This window comes from Centropristis striata, chromosome 21 (genome assembly GCF_030273125.1).
Source record: "Centropristis striata isolate RG_2023a ecotype Rhode Island chromosome 21, C.striata_1.0, whole genome shotgun sequence".
In the NCBI taxonomy this organism is placed as follows: domain Eukaryota; kingdom Metazoa; phylum Chordata; class Actinopteri; order Perciformes; family Serranidae; genus Centropristis; species Centropristis striata.
In genome coordinates, this window is record NC_081537.1 from 33,992,217 (window position 1) to 34,010,780 (window position 18,564).

General features: G+C 38.9%; 1 protein-coding gene across 2 annotated transcripts; it reads right to left on the minus strand.

Moving 5' to 3' along the window:
- Nucleotides 1-1,961: 1,961 nt before the first annotated feature.
- On the minus strand, nt 1,962-16,914 carry atad1b (ATPase family AAA domain containing 1b). Of its 2 annotated transcripts, none has more exons than XM_059325219.1 (10): nt 16,859-16,914; nt 11,742-11,970; nt 10,494-10,592; nt 8,980-9,100; nt 7,194-7,394; nt 6,617-6,723; nt 4,139-4,228; nt 3,993-4,043; nt 3,783-3,913; nt 1,962-2,392 (listed from the first exon to the last, which is right to left on the minus strand). In XM_059325219.1, the coding sequence occupies exons 2-10, from the start codon at nt 11,913-11,915 to the stop codon at nt 2,272-2,274; spliced, it is 1,095 nt and encodes a 364-aa protein (XP_059181202.1). In that variant the 5' UTR covers nt 11,916-11,970; nt 16,859-16,914; the 3' UTR covers nt 1,962-2,271. The 2 variants fall into 2 exon arrangements, with proteins under 2 accessions (XP_059181202.1, XP_059181201.1); XM_059325218.1 differs by having other exon boundaries at nt 11,742-12,024; nt 16,859-16,893.
- Between the last annotated feature and the right edge of the window lie 1,650 nt (nt 16,915-18,564).

Here is an 18,564-nt window from a genome sequence, read left to right on the forward strand (position 1 = left end):
GCTGTGTAAATACAAGAATTATAGATGATTTCAGCAGTCTAGTCCGTCCGTTTAATGACTGTTTATGTGATTTTGAATGACATACCAAACTGACTTTTTTTTTTTAAAATCACATTTTGAACGACATACTATACTATGACTTCTTTTATGTGATTTTGAAGGACATACTATATAATGACTTTTTTGTGATTTTAACATAATATACATTAACATTATCACATTTTGAACAACATACTTTACTATAATTTTTTTGTGATTTTGAACGACATACGATGACTTTTTTAAACAAATTTCAAAGACAATTCCTTTTTTTGTGACTTTATATGACATGCTTTACTATGCCAATTTCAAAGACGTTTGTCCTTTTTAGTGATTTTGAACAACACACTACACTGACTGGCATACTATCATAAAAAATGTCTATATATATATTATTACAGGTATGACATTATTACCAGGATCAACAAGCTATTCTAAAGTTTTGACATTTTTCAACATACTACAGTAGCTATGGCTCTTCTTTTTCTTTGACTTTTGGACATGCTATGGTTATATATTTATATTTATGACACACATCCTTTGACCATGTAGTCACTTCACTGATGAAACACAATCCATGAGAATAAAACAAGCTAATTATTCCATGATCATTAAAAAATTATTTAATGTTAAATCAGCATCAGACATAATTAACAAACACGTTTTTTCACATTTTGAGCCATTTATTTCATCACCCAGCAGTTATTACTTCATAACTTGACATGCAATAACTACACTATATATATATACATGTAAAAAAAATCTAAACTGAATCTGTGGTTTAAGGATGATGTGAATAGTTCAATTATTGTTTCCCATTTTTTTAAATGAGATTTCTGGCCCCGCCCAAAAAAGAAGACCTTGTAATTTGATATCTTCTGATCACAGGAAACAGAATATGATTGTAAAAATGTCACACTGAGCTTTAAATATGTTGTGACATTTTATAAACCAAACAATTAAAAGGAAATAATTGATTTTTATTTAAACCACAGCTCAGTTCTTCTCCACATTCAAACTTAATAATAAAAACAATAAAAATAATAAAGTACACTTCAGATACAGATGAACTCTGCAGGAAAAACACGTTGAGAGATTCTTTCGGTTTCATACAAACGGTTTTTATTTTTATCTTACAAAAACATTGAGGCAACGCTTAGTTTCACAGGTCAGCCATTTCCTAAGAATTTGGACATTTTGCAGAAATATTTACATGTTATATATTAACATACATTAATATATTATTTGTCTAAAATGAAAGTTTAAGTTCTAATTATAGGTAATAAAATAGAAATAGTGTTCAGTTGGTACTTTTCTAATTAATAATTCTAATTATTCGCTATTATAATGTCCGTAAGTGTGATCGGAAACATTTTTTTGTATGTTGAGTACAAATAATAATTATTAGAATAAAGTTTAAATGGAGTGAATTTCAAAGAAATTCATATTTTCCTTAAAATTAGTACAAAAAAATATCCGGTGAAGAAAATTAATTTCTTATTAAGCTTGCAAAGAGACAAAATGTAGTAAAAGCTTATCAAACTGGGCAAAAATATAATTAAAAACGTGAATAAATATACATTTCTGTTGGTGAAATAACTGAAATGGATTGGAAAAATAAATGCAGGGATCTTTACTTGAATCAGTCAAAACAAATGAGATTGATTTATTTAACTCGTTATATCATCCATATTCATTATTACACCAACAATATTATTTAATTACATTCTTGAGTCATCTGATAACTGTTTTCCTACATTTCTGTTTGTTTCATGATTTTGTACTAATTCTAATGATATTAATAATGAATTGACTGATATTAAATGAAACACCATGTCTGTTTTACCAATAATTATTAAAAATGTTAATACTGGAAATAACCGAAAGAAATAACTGACCTGTAAAGATCAAAAGAGAGGAAGTTGTTGGAAGAATTGAGAAGAATTCTCTTTTTTATTTGAGAGGAGTGGAGCTGGTGACAGCTGCAGAGGCTCATGGGTAATGTAGTCCATCCTCCTGTAGTTAATGTTTAGAGAAACTTTATTCTGTGTTCAGTGTAAACCTGCAGCACAAACACAACCCAGTGTTCATCAGCTGACTGAAAGAAAAATAAAAAGAAGTGGCACATGTTTGAACACGCGGTCAGCTGGTACGTACGAGCTGATGAAGGGGGCGGGGCTAGACCCCGCGGCGGCAGGCGGAGCTCGTCATGTGACCGCCGTGTGTCCGTGTTTAGTCCAGAGCGGCGTGCAGCAGAGCGCCGTGACCGCCCGCCATCTTTGATTTCTTCATCTTACCGATCGCCTTCTGAAGGTCACACTGATGGATGGGACGGATGAAGTCCTCTGAGGGACTGGTGGACAGAAACACAACACACAGACTATGAGTTATTCTGTTTTAAAGGGAGCGTCCTCATACTGACATACAGTCTGCTGAGACCGCATTAAAGGTACAGACTGAGAGAGAGACAGAGTCTGGGACTAGGAGACAGAGTCTGGGACAAGGAGACAGAGTCTGGGACAAGGAGACAGAGTCAGGGACTAGGAGACAGAGTCTGGGACTAGGAGACAGAGTCTGGGACTAGGAGACAGAGTCTGGGAGTAGGAGACAGAGTCTGGGACTAGGAGACAGAGTCTGGGAGTAGGAGACAGAGTCAGGGACTAGGAGACAGAGTCTGGGACTAGGAGACAGAGTCTGGGACTAGGAGACAGAGTCAGGGACTAGGAGACAGAGTCTGGGACTAGGAGACAGAGTCAGGGACTAGGAGACAGAGTCTGGGACTAGGAGACAGAGTCAGGGACTAGGAGACAGAGTCTGGGACTAGGAGACAGAGTCAGGGACTAGGAGACAGAGTCTGGGACTAGGAGACAGAGTCAGGGACTAGGAGACAGAGTCAGGGACTAGGAGACAGAGTCTGGGACTAGGAGACAGAGTCAGGGACTAGGAGACAGAGTCAGGGACTAGGAGACAGAGTCAGGACTAGGAGACAGAGTCTGGGACTAGGAGACAGAGTCAGGGACTAGGAGACAGAGTCAGGGACTAGGAGACAGAGTCTGGGACTAGGAGACAGAGTCAGGGACTAGGAGACAGAGTCTGGGACTAGGAGACAGAGTCAGGGACTAGGAGACAGAGTCAGGGACTAGGAGACAGAGTCAGGGACTAGGAGACAGTCTGGGACTAGGAGACAGAGTCAGGGACTAGGAGACAGAGTCTGGGACTAGGAGACAGAGTCTGGGACTAGGAGACAGAGTCAGGGACTAGGAGACAGTCTGGGACTAGGAGACAGAGTCAGGGACTAGGAGACAGTCTGGGACTAGGAGACAGAGTCAGGGACTAGGAGACAGTCTGGGACTAGGAGACAGAGTCTGGGACTAGGAGACAGAGTCAGGGACTAGGAGACAGAGTCAGGGACTAGGAGACAGAGTCTGGGACTAGGAGACAGAGTCTGGGACTAGGAGACAGAGTCAGGGACTAGGAGACAGAGTCTGGGACTAGGAGACAGAGTCAGGGACTAGGAGACAAACGGTCTAGGAGACAAAGGGTCTAGGAGACAGAGGGTCTAGGAGACAAAGGGTCTAGGAGACAGAGGGTCTAGGAGACAGAGTCAGGGTCTAGGAGACAGAGTCAGGGTCTAGGAGACAAAGGGTCTAGGAGACAAAGGGTCTAGGAGACAGAGGGTCTAGGAGACAGAGGGTCTAGGAGACAGAGGGTCTAGGAGACCTCAGGTGAGGACAGACGGGTACCTGTCGTTCTGAGCGTGGACGAAGTCTCGGACGCAGAGCAGCGCCGCATCACGACACATCTCTCTGAGGTCACTTCCTGAGAACCCGTCTGTTTCCTTGGCGACGTCGAGGAGGTCCACCTCCCGGTCCACCTGCAGAGAGACAGACAGGTGAGCATCACTTCCTGCTCACAGAGAGCTGTGATTTACAGAGGGTCAGTGAAGGACTCACGCTCTCGTTCTCCAGGATCAGTTTGAGGATCTGCTCCCTCTGCCTCAAGCTCTGCAGGAAGACAACATCATACACAGCTCATTATAATAACACACTGTTTGTGTGTGTGTGTGTGTGTGTGTGTGTGTGTGTGTGTGTATACATACGGGCTGGTTGATGTGGAACCTGGTGGGCATCCTCCTCAGAATAGCAGAGTCCAGGTCCTGAGGACGATTAGTGGCTCCCATGATGATCACCTGACACACACACAATTACACAATTAATGTTATAAATTAATTTTATTGGTGTGTTCAGACCGGACGCGTAGCGAATATTTCGCGCGACAAGATTACATACAAAGTCAATGCAAACACGCGAATAGACGCAAATTTTTGCCGGCGCGAATCGCGGGTTTCGCGCGACGCGAATGCCGCGATTGACGCGAATGTCGCGGCGCGAATGAAACAACGCAAATTCGCGTGAGTTCAATAAATTCAACTTTGGCGAAATATTCGCGTGACGCTGTGTCGGGACAGCCTATCAGCGTTGAGATTCTGGACGACAGTGACGTCATGCATCCCGGGAACCCGCCTGTTCCGGAAAAATGGAGGAGAAACTTATTGTTGCGGTCTGTGGGCTTCCCGAGCTTTTTGACACATCATCACCCTCCTACCGCAACCGGAACCATAAAGATCTCGCCTGGAGGAGGGTGATGAGGTCACCGGTCTGCCTGGTAAGTTGTGACAATGTGATTTCAGCTATCTGTTGTAGCTACTTCTCTACAAAGTTAGCATTAGCATTAGCAGCCTTCGCCGGCCGGCATATTTATCTGAAAATTTGCGAGTTATTTACTCGCGATGCGAGTAAATAACACACCGTAATATTCTTCCCAGGTTTCCACTGATCTCAGGTCAGAACATCCACATTGAGCAGTGGTCTCATTGACTCAGAGCTGGAGGTAGGGCTGGGGGCCATATGGCCCTGAAACAATATCACAATATTTCAGGGTATTTTTGCGATAACGATATTCTTGACGATATTACCAAATACTGAAAAATATATAGAAAATATGATTTTTAGTATGTATAAATAAATAAAAAACGAAAAATAAATCATCTAAAATGTGGTGTAAATTACAAGTCTCAACAGTTGCCAAATCCAGTTTTTTTACTGTTGTCTGTTGAGTATTGGCAAATAATAAAGAATAACCATCTGGGGGTCCAGGAGCAGGATAATGTTTTTGGTGCCTCTCACACATTCTAATGCCACTAAACCATCATATACTATGATCCTCATGATTGCATATTTCAATCATTTATTGTAAAGGAGAATAAGGATTCTAGTCTTTTTTACCTAAGGCATCTTATTTTGACACACGGCAACACAACGCAAAATAACTTAGTTATGAATAGTGTAAATATACTTTCAGTAGCATGAATGTGACGTTAGTGCAGCTGTGAGACTCTGGAGCTGCCTCAGTCTACTAGCTCATTAATGGAAGGATTAATGAAGTCCAGGTCATTAATGGAAACCCTTACGTCACTATGGCAACAAGTAGGAATGTTGACAATATCATCATATGCAATTTTTTACCCATAAAAAAATATACCGGTATAACCGTGAGCGATACGATATGGCACACCCCTAGCTGGAGGATGTACTTGTGCATTTAAAACTTGAACTTTATTGTTTATTGTTTTATTATTATTATTATTATTATCATTATGTGTATTAGGTGAACTGGACCTTATCCTGCTGTACCCTCAGTGTATATACAGTGCATAATGTATATTTTGTGTGCATATAGTGTATATTTTAATATATATTTAATATATATATAGACATAGTTTGTTGTCTATAGTTTGAGTAGTATTGTGTGTAGACTGTATATTTACTGTACAGTGTCTTTATACAATTTGTATATGATGTGAATTTGTGTATATTGTGTTTATAAAGTGTATATATTTTGTGTGTATACAATGTGTACATAGTGTGTGTAACCTGGTAGTGTTGGTCGGTATGTATATATATATATATATATATATATATATATATATATATATATATACTACCGGTCAAAAGTTTTAGAACACCCTAATTTTTCCAGTTTTTTATTGAAATTCAAGCAGTTCAAGTCAAATGAACGGCTTGAAAGGGTCCAAAGGTAAGTGGTGAACTGCCAGAGGTAAATAAAAAAAGGTAAGCTTAACCAAAACTGGAAAATAATGTACATTTCAGAATTCTACAAGTAGGCCTTTTTCAGGGAACAAGAAATGGGTTAACAACTTAACTCTATGGAGTCTTGGGCTATTTTGTCCATTTTTGAATTCTTTTCATGTCTTTGTAAGTCATTTTGTGTCTTTTTTGGTCATTTTGTGTCTTTTTTTAGTCCTTTAGTTCAACATAAAATGTGATTTTGAATCTTTTTTTACTTTCAAAACACTATCATGCTCAATAAAGAATTTTAAATGTTGCAAATGTGCATTAATTTCAGAGTACACTGAGACATTAAACTGCATCATTTTCAATTAAATTCTGGAAAAGTTGGTGTGTTCTAAAACTTTTGACCAGTAGTGTATATATATATATAGTGTGTGTGTGTGTGTGTGTGTGTGTGTGTGTGTGTGTGTGTGTGTGTGTGTTACCTGGCAGTGGTGGTCCGTGTCCAGGCCGTCCCACAGACTCATGAACTGAGCCTTCATCATGGCGGTGGCCTCGTGGTCGGAGCTGGAGCGACTCCTCAGGAACGAGTCTGTTACCAGCAACACATCCAGCATTATTATTAAATAATAATAAAATAAATATATTCATGTGATCTAAAGAGAAACATCAGCTGCTCCCAGTTCAATACTGAGGTCTTTAGTTCACTCTGAGATGACGCTGTACAACACTCAAATACACTAAAATAACTAAAACAGTTCATATATTATTTTATTTATATTATTAATTATAGAAATGAACAAATACTAAACCTGCTGACTCACTGCTATGAACCACAATATCACTTTAACGCCTCGTTATTATTATTATTAATAATAATTATTATTGTTGCTTCTTGATGTTTCTGTATTTATTTCTGTAATAAAGTTTATTTAATTATTACCTTATCAATAATCAGTATAGTTACTAATCATTACTTGTGTTAAAGTCTGAGTTTGGCCCCGCCCCCCACCAACATTCAGAGCGTGTGATTGGCTGCTGCTGCTGTGATTGACAGCTCACCGATCTCGTCGACGAAGATGATGGAGGGCTGCAGCTTGACGGCGAGGGAGAAGACGGCGGCAGCGAGCTTCTGGGACTCTCCGTACCACTTGTCCGTCAGCGTGCTGGGCTGCAGGTTGATGAAGCGGAAGCCCGCCTCCTTCGCCGTCGCCTTGGCGATCAGCGTTTTACCGCAGCCCGGGGGCCCGTACAGCAGCACGCCTGTTACCATGACGACGGGAGGGAAGACATGTGGTCAGCCACCTTCCCTGTCCTGCTTCCTTTCCTTTCTTCCTTGCTTCCTTCAAGCCTCCATCTTTCCTCCCTTCCTTCTTTTTCCTCCTTTACTTCCTACACACTTGGTCCTTGCTTCCTTCTATCCTTCCTCCCTTCCTGCTTTTTGCTGCTTTTCTTTCCTCTTTCGTGCTTCCTACCTGTCCTCCTTCACTTTCTCCCTTTTCCCTTCCATCCATCCTTTTTCCTTCACTGCTTAATTATCTCATCCTTTCTTCCTCGCTTCTTTTCCCTCCCTTACTCCTCTTCTCCTCCTTTCCTTCACCTCCTTTCCTCCCACCTTTGTCCTGTTATTCTTCTTTCCATCAATCCGTCCTTCCTCGCTGCTTCTTGTTTCCTTACTACCTTTCTTACTTCCTCCACACTTGGTCTTTGCTTCTTTCTATCCTTCCTTCCCTCTGTTTTTCCATCCTTCCTTCCTCACTCACTTTACTCCCTTTTCCCGTCATTGCTTCCTTACTTTTTCTTTCCTGGCCACCTTTTATTCCTTTTTCCTTTCCTCCTCCATCTTTCCTCCCTTCCTTCCTCCCTTTCCTGCCTGCAGCTGCTGCTCTTCTTTCCTTCCCTCTTCCTCCATCTTTAATTATTTCTTCTGTTCTTTGTTTTGTTCATATTGTTTATTTTCAAAGATCAATTAATGAATTAATGAGGATGATAATTAAACAGCTCCAGAGTCAGTCAGTGTGTGTGTGTGTGTCTGTGTGTGCGTGTGTGTGTCTGTGTGTGTGTGTGTGTGTGTGTATGTCTGTGTCTGTCTGTGAGTGTGTGCGTGTCTGTGTGTCTGTGAGTGTGTGTGTGTGTCTGTGAGTGTGTGCGTGTCTGTGTGTCTGTCTGTGTGTGTGTGTGTGTGTGTGTGTGTGTGAGTGTGTGTGTGTGTGTGTCTGTGTCTGTCTGTGTGTGTGTGTGTGTGTGTGTGTGTGTGTGTGTCTGTGTCTGTCTGTGTGTCTGTGTGTGTCTGTGTGTGTCTGTGTGTGTGTGTCTGTGTCTGTCTGTGTGTGTGTCTGTGTGTGTGTGTCTGTGTGTGTGTGTGTGTGTGTGTGTGTGTGTGTCTCTGTGTGTGTGTGTGTGTGTCTGTGTCTCTGTGTGTGTGTGTGTGTGTGTGTGTGTGTCTCTGTGTGTGTGTGTGTGTCTGTGTGTGTGTGTGTGTCTGTGTGTGTGTGTGTGTGTGTGTGTGTCTGTCTGTGTGTGTGTGTGTCTGTGTGTGTGTGTGTGTGTGTGTGTGTGTGTGTGTGTGTGTGTCTGTGTCTGTCTGTGTGTGTGTGTCTGTGTGTGTGTGTCTGTGTGTGTGTGTGTGTGTGTGTGTCTCTGTGTGTGTGTGTGTGTGTCTGTGTCTCTGTGTGTGTGTGTGTGTGTGTGTCTCTGTGTGTGTGTGTGTGTCTGTGTGTGTGTGTGTGTCTGTGTGTGTGTGTGTCTCTGTGTGTGTGTGTCTGTGTGTGTGTGAGTGTGAGTGTGAGTGTGAGTGTGAGTGTGAGTGTGTGTGTGTGTGTGTGTGTGTGTGTGTGTGTGTGTGTACCTTTAGGAGGCTGCAGCAGTCTGGATCCCTGGAACAGGTGTCTCTTCTGAACAGGTAAGATAACCGTCTCCTTTAGCTCTGTGATGACCTCATCCAGACCAGCGATGTCCTGCCATGTGATCTACACACACACACACACACACACACACACACACATTTATTATAACTAGTATTGATTGTTTTCTTTTTATACAGTATTGATATTTATGTCTATTGATGGATTTTTTTTATATTAAATATAAATGTAATTTTACTTAAAATATATTTGTACATTTTGATATTTATTAGTTTTGATTTATTTTTGCATTAATTTTGATTTTATATTGATACATTTTGACATATTTATATTTATTACTTAATTTTATGTCTTTATTTTAAATGATTAGATTGTATTTTTGTCATCAGTCGAGGTTTTTGAAGCTCTTGACAAACAGATTTATTATGATATCTGAGTTTGTGGGGTTTTTTTTCAAAATATTTTTATTGTCAATTTTCAGAGTGACAAATAACATACATACACAAATAATAAAGATAATAATAAAAGGCAAATAAATACAAATTTTACACAAACTATGACATATCAAAACAAAGTATACACAATATAATGATATAATAAGTCGAGTGTCCACTTAAGTGTATCAAATGTCACAATAGGTACATATCAAGAACACACGATAATAATAGTTTGTGTTTTTAACCCATGTTTTATTTAATATCCATTATTTTTCCATATCTAATCTTCCTTGAGACTCTGTGAAATGGAAAGTTTGCTAGTCAGCTGCAGAAAAACACTTATTTCATTAATTAATGCACAAAGTTAAATGACATGCTGACATCATTTGCACTGAAATGTAAAATGTTGCTCCATAAAAACAAGCATTTATTCGCTATAAAAGAAAACAACAACAGATTTAATAAGTCAACTTGTGATTAACTGCAGGGAATCCTCCCGACTCTATATTAATATAGATCAGGGGTTCCCAAAGTGTGGTGCGTGGACCCCTGGGGGGGCGCCAGATGAAAAATGTAATGGCGGTCTGATAATGACACAATTACATTCCCCCCACATAATAAAGACGTGTTATTGATTAATTAATAAATACAGGCTATTCAATTTTGTGTCATTTCTTGTTCATTTTTGCATCTATTTTGGTCATTTTTGCATCTATTTTTTGGTTGTTTGGTAATTTTTACATGTATTTCTGGTCAATTTGTGTCTATTTTGATAATTTTGTGTCATCTTTGTTCATTTTTGCATCTATTTTTGGTTGTTTTTGATCTTATAATGAAGCGTAGAAGAAGTTATCTTCTTGTTCTTGGATCATGTTTCCAGCCTGTGTTATGATGACGGGTTGTTTAGCTCCACGCTCATTTAAATTTGCTGCAATTTTTGTTCAACGCAGCTCAAAATATTACAACATTTGTCCCAACTGATGTGCTTTCTGCCTCTGATCCTGAAGGGCTGGAACAGTTTGTGAAGCGCTGCTGTAGATAAAGAGGTTAAATAAACTCACCTGCATGCTGAGCGGGTCGACCAGGTGAGCAGCGATGCTCATCTCATACTCAGACAGCTTCACGTTCTTAACTCCGATCTGACGCATCAGCTTCTCTGCCTGTCACACACACACACAGTCACATAACGTTATTAAATATTAGATCTGATTAACACATTCATAACATTACCTATTAGCTCCCATCCTGCATATAAAAGCTATTATTAAGAGAGAATAATCTGGGTTAGAATCTGACGTCATGCAGATAAAAATATCAATAAAATAAAAGGTGAAAAAATACAAAATGCAAAGCTAAACAATAAGAAGAGTTGAAACAAAAACAATGAACAAGGTCAAGTTAAAAAAAACCAAGATGGAATCAAAGTCGATGTCATATAATATATATGAATGTGTCTTTTTTTGTCATTTTGTTTCTTTTTGGGGTCATTTTGTGTCTTTTTAGGTCATTTAGAGTCTTTTTTGGTCATTTTGTGTCTTTTTTTTGGCATTTTTGATAGTGAGAGATTGAAAGGGGGTGATAGAGGGGAAGACATGCGGCAAAGGGAGCTCAGGCCGGATTTGAACCCGGCTCCACCGCAGCACACCGCATACATGGTCAGCGCTCTACCGGTGTGAGCCACCGGGACGCCCCATTTTGTGTCTTTTTTGGTCATTTTTGTGTCTTTTTTTGATCATTTTGTGGTCAATTTGTGTCTTTTTTGGTCAATTTGTTTCCTTTTTTTGGTCATTTTGTGTCTTTTTTTAGTCATTTTGTGTCTTTTTTTGTCATTTTGTTTCTTTTTGGGGTCATTTTGTGTCTTTTTAGGTCATTTAGTGTCTTTTTTGGTCATTTTTTTGTGTCTTTTTTGGTCATTTGTTTCTTTTTTGGTCCTTTTGTTTCCTTTTTTTTTGGTCATTTTGTTTCCTTTTTTTTGGTCATTTTGTGTCTTTTTTGGTCGTTTTGTTTCTTCTTTGGGTGATCTGAACTGTGTGTGTGAGATTGTGTTCAGTGAGTGGGGGTCGTGGACAACATGCATGTTAAATTGGGGGTCGCGACTCAAAAAGGTTGAAAACTACTGAGCTTCAAACTGAAAAACCTCCAGCATCCAGGTTATATTAACTCCTGCTGCAGGTTGGTGGGTTCAGGAGGTCAAAGTTCACCTATGATCTGTTTTTTCCCCTTTAATTTCTTTGAAAAATCTTTTCTGTTGTGAAAATGACCAACAGCCCCCCACCTGCTCTTTAAGCCCCGCCCCCTGGCCGTCTCACCTGTTTCTGCGCCTCCACCTTCTGCTTCCTGGTGGGGTCGATGGCGTCCACCATCCACTTGATGGTGAAGTAGGTCACGGCTCCGAATATGGTGAGGCGGAAGAGCAGGCCGATGACCTCGTTCCTGCCCAGAGGACGGGCGATGTTCTCAGCGGGGACCTCCCTCAGCACCATGGTGAGGTCAGAGGTCACAGGAAGTACACGGGGTTACCAAGGAAGGTCACACGGGCTGCAGAGGAACAACACACAGTTCTTAGGAGGTCACTTTTCCTCTTCGATTACACTGAAACAGGCAGAAAATAATACATACAGAGAGAAGAAACAGACATGTTAGCATTAAATCAGAAGGTTTCTATTGTAATAAGCGTAGGTCGTATTCTGACAAGCAGCTTCTGTCTATGAATGAATAATAAAGAATGAAATGATGATGCTTCATCCCTCTAACCAGAGGCTAAAACATGCTAAATGTGCAAAAGACTCCTTCTGAACATGAGCCGGATTAAACTGGTATGTAAATGGTAAATGAGTAGTTTTTTTAATGGAGTTTGGTGAAACATTCCCTCATTAAAATAAGTGACTAAACTACTCTTGATTTCTTATTCCAGCCAGATTAAACAGCAGCTGCTGGTTAATAGTTTCTAACCAGTTAGAATCTGACAGCTGTATATCTCTAACTGGGAGTGAGGAAAGAGTCATTGTAAACCTACAAGTAAAGTGAATTATTTCCTGAGGGACAGATCTGAAACAGTCACTAATTCAAGAAATTTAAATTCTCAGTCATGTTCCAGCAACTCCTCTTTTAACAGAGTGAGGGAATGGCAAACTAACAAAAACTTAACCCATTGAGGTCTAAAACGCCTGTAAAACCTCTGGGCCATTTCAAAATCAGCCCCTAAAACCTGAAGTTTTTCTGTAAATTCAACAGAAGTGTCAACTCTTCTACTAAATAATAGATTTTTCAGCCTCTGTAGCAGATAGAAATGAAATTCTAAAAGTATCTGAGAGCTTATACAAATACTACAAAACGACGTATCCGCTTTCCAGGCTTCAATGGGTTAAATGGAGTTTGGCAAGATATTCATTTAGTTTCATGGTCACAAATTCAAGAAAGTAAGCTAGTTTTCCTTTGAGGCCAGATAAAAGATGCTGCTGCTGAATCATTTCTGGATTTCCGTTCCTACCAAGAAACAAACTAATGAGAAATGCTACGACTTTTAGACAGAGCTTGAGTTTGGAAGACTTGGACTCTCTGTTTTATTTTTTAAAATAAACTCAAGCTGAATAAAATAGCAGCTCCTTTAGCTGTTTTATTTAATCTACTTTATTACCTGTGGGTTTAACGGGTCTGATTTTATTCTTCTCTTTTTATTCTTTTCTTTATTTTGGTTCTGGTTTCTGAAGCATTTTGAGATTACTTTATGAAAAGTGATTTACAAATGAAATGTATTATTATTATTATTCCTGATGAACAGTTCTGATCTCCAGTGATATTCAAACAGATCTGATGTTTTGATTTTTATTGACAGGTCCTAGACTGTTGTTTACATGACAACAACTACTGTTTATTCATTTTTATTAAAGCCGCATTAATAATCTGCTCTGGTGAATAGTTTTTGATGTTCCAACAGGTTTCTCTTGATAGTAAGAAGCAGGTCAATTGTATATCTACCTTTTTATGGAGCTTGGTGTATTTTAGGGCTGGGCGACATGGACCTAAAGTCATACATTTAGGCTGAATATTGATATACGAAATATATCCCCATATTTTTATTGCAAAGTGAGAGCAAATGTTCAGTCAAAGCCAAATATGACACTGAAACCGTTTATTTAAGTGAACATAAATACTGTATAACAATAGGAGTGTCTTTAAAAAAAAAATCAAAGCTCCATAAAGTGCACATTTAAATAAAAAAAACATCTTAAATAAAATAGCCTATGAAATAGAATAGGCCAATGGTGGTATACCTTGTCCTAAACTAGCTGAACAACACTATTATATCTATATTATATCTGGCTGGTCTGTGGCCTAGAGGGAGGAAACCTGCTGTTACCACAGAGGTCACTGGTTCCAATCCCACCACTCACGGCTCAACAACTAGCTTTTTAAAAATAGCAACAAATTACCACATTATGGGATGTCCAAAAATGATTCCCCCGAAAAAAACCCTCTATATATTATAATTTGTCCATTTCTGTCAAAAATGGTCAAATTTTATTATGCCTAAAATGGGTCAATTAGTCTGATGAAACATATTAGAGCAGGGCTGCCCAATTTGGGGCCCGCGGGCCAAATTGTTAATACTTTTAACTATTATTATGTGCCAGCAGTCGGACTGTCACGGAACACAGTCACGCGACGTGTTGAGGATATGGCCGAAGACATTCAGCGCCAAATTGTCCAGAGAGATTTTCTGCCTTCTCCATCGCATGTGACGAAAGCACTGATATATCAGACTCAGCTCAGCTGTTAGTCTTCCTGCGAGGAGTGAATGAGGACCTTGAAGTGTGTCAGGAACTCGCGGGCCTTGAAACACTGAAAGGGACAACAAAAGGCACAGATGTTTTTATGGCAGTGCAGCGAGTTATGGATAGGAACAGCTTGAAGTGGGAAAACCTATCAGGTATCACGACAGACGGAGCCCCGGCTATGGTCGGTAAGACAGCAGGTCTCACTGCACTTGTGTCAGACAAAGTCCGCGAGTCTGGTGGGTCGGTATTAAAATACCATTGTATTTTACACCAAGAACAGTTGTGTGCCAAATCCATCAGCCTGAAAAACGTGATGCAAGATGTCGTTGCCATCGTGAATAATATTCGCTCAAAGGCGCTCTCACACCGCCAGTTCAAAGCTCTTCTGGATGAGATGGATGCACAGTACGGAGATGTGCTGTACCACCAGGAGGTCAGGTGGCTGAGCAGAGGAAAAGTTTTACGGCGTTTTTTTGAACTGCGAGAGGAGATCGGGGCTTTTCAAGCAACGAAGAAAAACAGCATTCAAGTGCCTTCCGACAAACACTGGATTTCCGACCTGGCTTTTCTCGTGGACATTACAGAGCTACTGAATATCCTGAATCTTCAGCTTCAGGGGAAGGACCAGATAATCACTCAGCTGTATGACCACGTCAGAGCCTTCAAGCAAAAACTCCTGTTGCTCAGCAGACATCTCTCAACAGGTAAGGTCTGATTTCAATACTGTAATGAACAAAAAATAATGAATTAGGCTTATTGTTGTTAAAATTAGGTTGCTTCATTAAATGGAGCACTAATTTCTTGCAGCTTACATTATTCCCTTTTTCTTTGTGTCTCTACATTCAGGAAATTTGGCACATTTTCCAAGCCTCAGAGACGTTGGGTTGATGGAGGAAGACAAGCCAAAATACCTCGACATTCTCAGCAATCTCGTGGTGGAGTTTGACAATCGCTTCAAAGATTTTCAAGAAAATGCAACAGCATTTGAGCTGTTTGCACAACCCTTTTCTGTACCTGTGGATGCAGTCAGTGAGGAGCTTCAAATGGAACTTCTGGAACTTCAGGCTGATTCAGACCTCCATAGCAAGTTCAGAGATCTTACCTTACAGGACTTTTACAGACGTGTTCCTGCACACAGGTATGCCAAGATCCGCAAACATGCACAGGTGATGCTGTCCCTCTTTGGAAGCACATACGTCTGTGAGCAGGCTTTCAGCCTGTTGAATCTCAATAAGTGTAAGCTGAGAAATGCACTGTCTGACTCTCACCTACATGACATTCTCACTTTGTCAGTAAGTCAGCTGGAGCCTGATGTTGAGAGACTTTTAAAAACCAAGGGCAGGCTTCATGTCTCCCACTGACAGGCTTTCTGCATGCTACTGAGGGTTACATGCCTAAAAATTACTGTTCAAGGCAGTGATGAATGTAGCATTTTTGTACCAAATGTCTGGTGATAAGAGTATTGTTGCACATTTTTTGCATGTTCTGCTCTGTATGGTTAATGTTAATACAGCCCAGTGATCATAAGAAAGAAAATCTAAAGCTGTTGCACAATTATATTGCTATTACTTATCTTATCTTAACTTATATTACTTATCAAATTATTGTTCAAGGCAGTGATGAATGTAGCATTTTTGCACCACATGTCTTTCTATGAAAAAAGTATTCCTCTGTTTTTTTCAAGCACATTTTTCAAGCATATTTTTCTGCTTTCAATAAACAGAAGTGTTGATTTTCCAAATTACTTTGTATGACTGTTTTTGCACAGTTTTATCATAGGCATATTTAATTTAATGCACCGCAATATGAATGTCTAATTTTGGCCCGTGACCCTCCAGCCCGAGCCATTTTTGGCCCTCCACTGAGAAGAATTTGGGCACCCCTGTATTAGAGCATAATATGGCCAGAAACATTTATATTTATATGAGAAAATAATAAGAAACATTGCAAAATAAATAAATATGACAAACCCTAGTAAGGTAACATTTATATATAAAGAAGGAGGGAGGGGGGGCTATCTAGATATATGCGATATGGTCTAATTCCATATCACATTTAAACATATATATTTTATATGGATATATTGCCCAGCCCTATTGTATTGATTATTATAGTGATTAGCAGGTATTGGAGGGTCATTGATGATTATATAACTAACAGTGGTGAGAGCCGTTCTGTCCAGCAGCTCGAGGTGAACCTGTCTGTCTCAGGACCTGTCTCTGGTCTCAGTCTTCTTCTGCAGCTCTGGAGCTCCACCACAACCAAAACAACCATAAACTGAGAGTATTAAAGGGGTTCTGGTGGACTGTCCTGTTCGGTTCTGATCCGGCTCTGACATCTAAACCAGACTCCTCATCATAGACCCTTGGACCTGACGGGACCCGCTCCCAGGAGGTCCCCGGACCCCCGTTTGGGACTTTCCAGGTCCTCGTTCTAAAGCGAAAGCACCGTGGAGGCTAGCTGCTAACTGTAGCATAGCTTGACCTTCCGAGCTGCCCGGCTGGAAGAGCGGCTCCCCGCCGGGAGAGGCGGCTCCTCCCCCCGCCGGTAGCTCCCCGCGGAGCGCCGACAGCTCCGGTACACCGGCGGGAGGAAAACAGACACAAAGTCCGGGTTTCTCCGGTAAAATGTGACGGACGGGCGCTTACCTCCGGTAGTCACGTCACGAAGCTGCACTTCCCTCTTCGGTCTGTTCTTCTTCGGTGGTGCAGGGAGCCAGTTGCCGGGTCTCTTCTTCTTCGACGGAATTATTTGTAACTTCCATCCAGACTCACTAGCGCCACCTGCAGCTCCGGAGTTTAACTAGAAACGCATCTTTAGAAACAGTGGGACATTTAACCATAGACATACATATATTTAACCATAGACATATATACATTTAACTATAGACATATATATACATTTAACCATAGACATACATATATTTAACCATAGACATATATACATTTAACTATAGACATATATATACATTTAACCATAGACATACATATATTTAACCATAGACATATATACATTTAACTATAGACATATATATACATTTAACCATAGACATACATATATTTAACCATAGACATATATACATTTAACCATAGACATATATACATTTAACCATAGACATATATATACATACATACATACATATATATATGTGTGTGTATATATATATATGTATATGTATAAATATACATATATGTATATATATATACATATATACATATATATGTGTATATATATATATACATATATATGTATATATATACATATATACATATATACATATATATGTATATATGTATATATATACGTATATATATATATATATACACACATATATATACATATATATGTATATATATACATATATATATGTATATATGTATATATGTATATATACATATATATATACACACACATACATACATATATATATATATATATATATATATATATATGTATGTATGTGTGTGTATATATATATATATATTTAACCCTCTGGGGTCTGTGATGGTGGCGTCCTGATCAGATCATGTGACGTTTAACAGTAAACGAGGTCACATGGAGCTCTGCTATCAACTTCACTCCAAAGTACAGATTTGAAACTTTCTCCCAGTTTTTGTTTGACATTCCTAGTCATGTAAAACCAGATATGATAGTTTTAATTTGATATTACATAAAATATTTGAGCGTTGCTGTAGCTCTCTGTGTAATTTCACACATAGTTTGTTTTGAAGAGTTGCAGCTAACAAGGGAAAAAGCCAATAAATATACATGTTTTATGGGACTTTTTTGTATATAGTTTTATTATATTTATTTTACCTTTTTATATGTTCATATGTGTATCCTATGTTTACATTTTCAAGTTCCAAAACAGTTCATTGAGCATATTTGTGGTTTTTATTGTGGTAAATAGTATAATTTTTCAGCTCAGATTGCATGTTTTTGGGGCTCATTATGTTGATAAGTAGGTTTAAATGAGAATATAATTGTCAGATCTTATAGGTGAAGAAAAAATGGATACCAAATATGGGTATAGTAAACATAATAGTTCCTATTAAATATATTATATTTGTCTCTCTATAAATAAAAATATTAAAGGTTAAATATTCCCCCCAAAAAGAGAAATAATAAAAATAATATACCTAAAATCAATTAAGTAAATAAATTGATACACTATAAATTAAAATAATCTCAGAACATAGATTGCACGAACAATTATATTAATAAAATATTCAATATTACTAATTAAAATTGTACATTATACAAATTAACACATAATAAAATAATTTTAAAATATCACAAATATTACTATGTTGCATGTTTGTCCACATCCATCCAGCAGGTAGCGCTTCAACAT

What these genes read in the sequence shown, in the direction of transcription:
- atad1b (XM_059325219.1), bottom strand. Translation starts at nt 11,915, where the DNA reads ATGGTGCTGAGGGAGGTCCCCGCTGAGAACATCGCCCGTCCTCTGGGC. An exon ending in AGGTGGAGGCGCAGAAACAG is followed by an intron (nt 10,593 to 11,741) that starts GTGAGACGGCCA and finishes TGTGTGTGACAG; the next exon opens with GCAGAGAAGCTGATGCGTCA. An exon ending in ACTGCTGCAGCCTCCTAAAG is followed by an intron (nt 7,395 to 8,979) that starts GTACACACACAC and finishes TCATGGTAACAG; the next exon opens with GCGTGCTGCTGTACGGGCCC.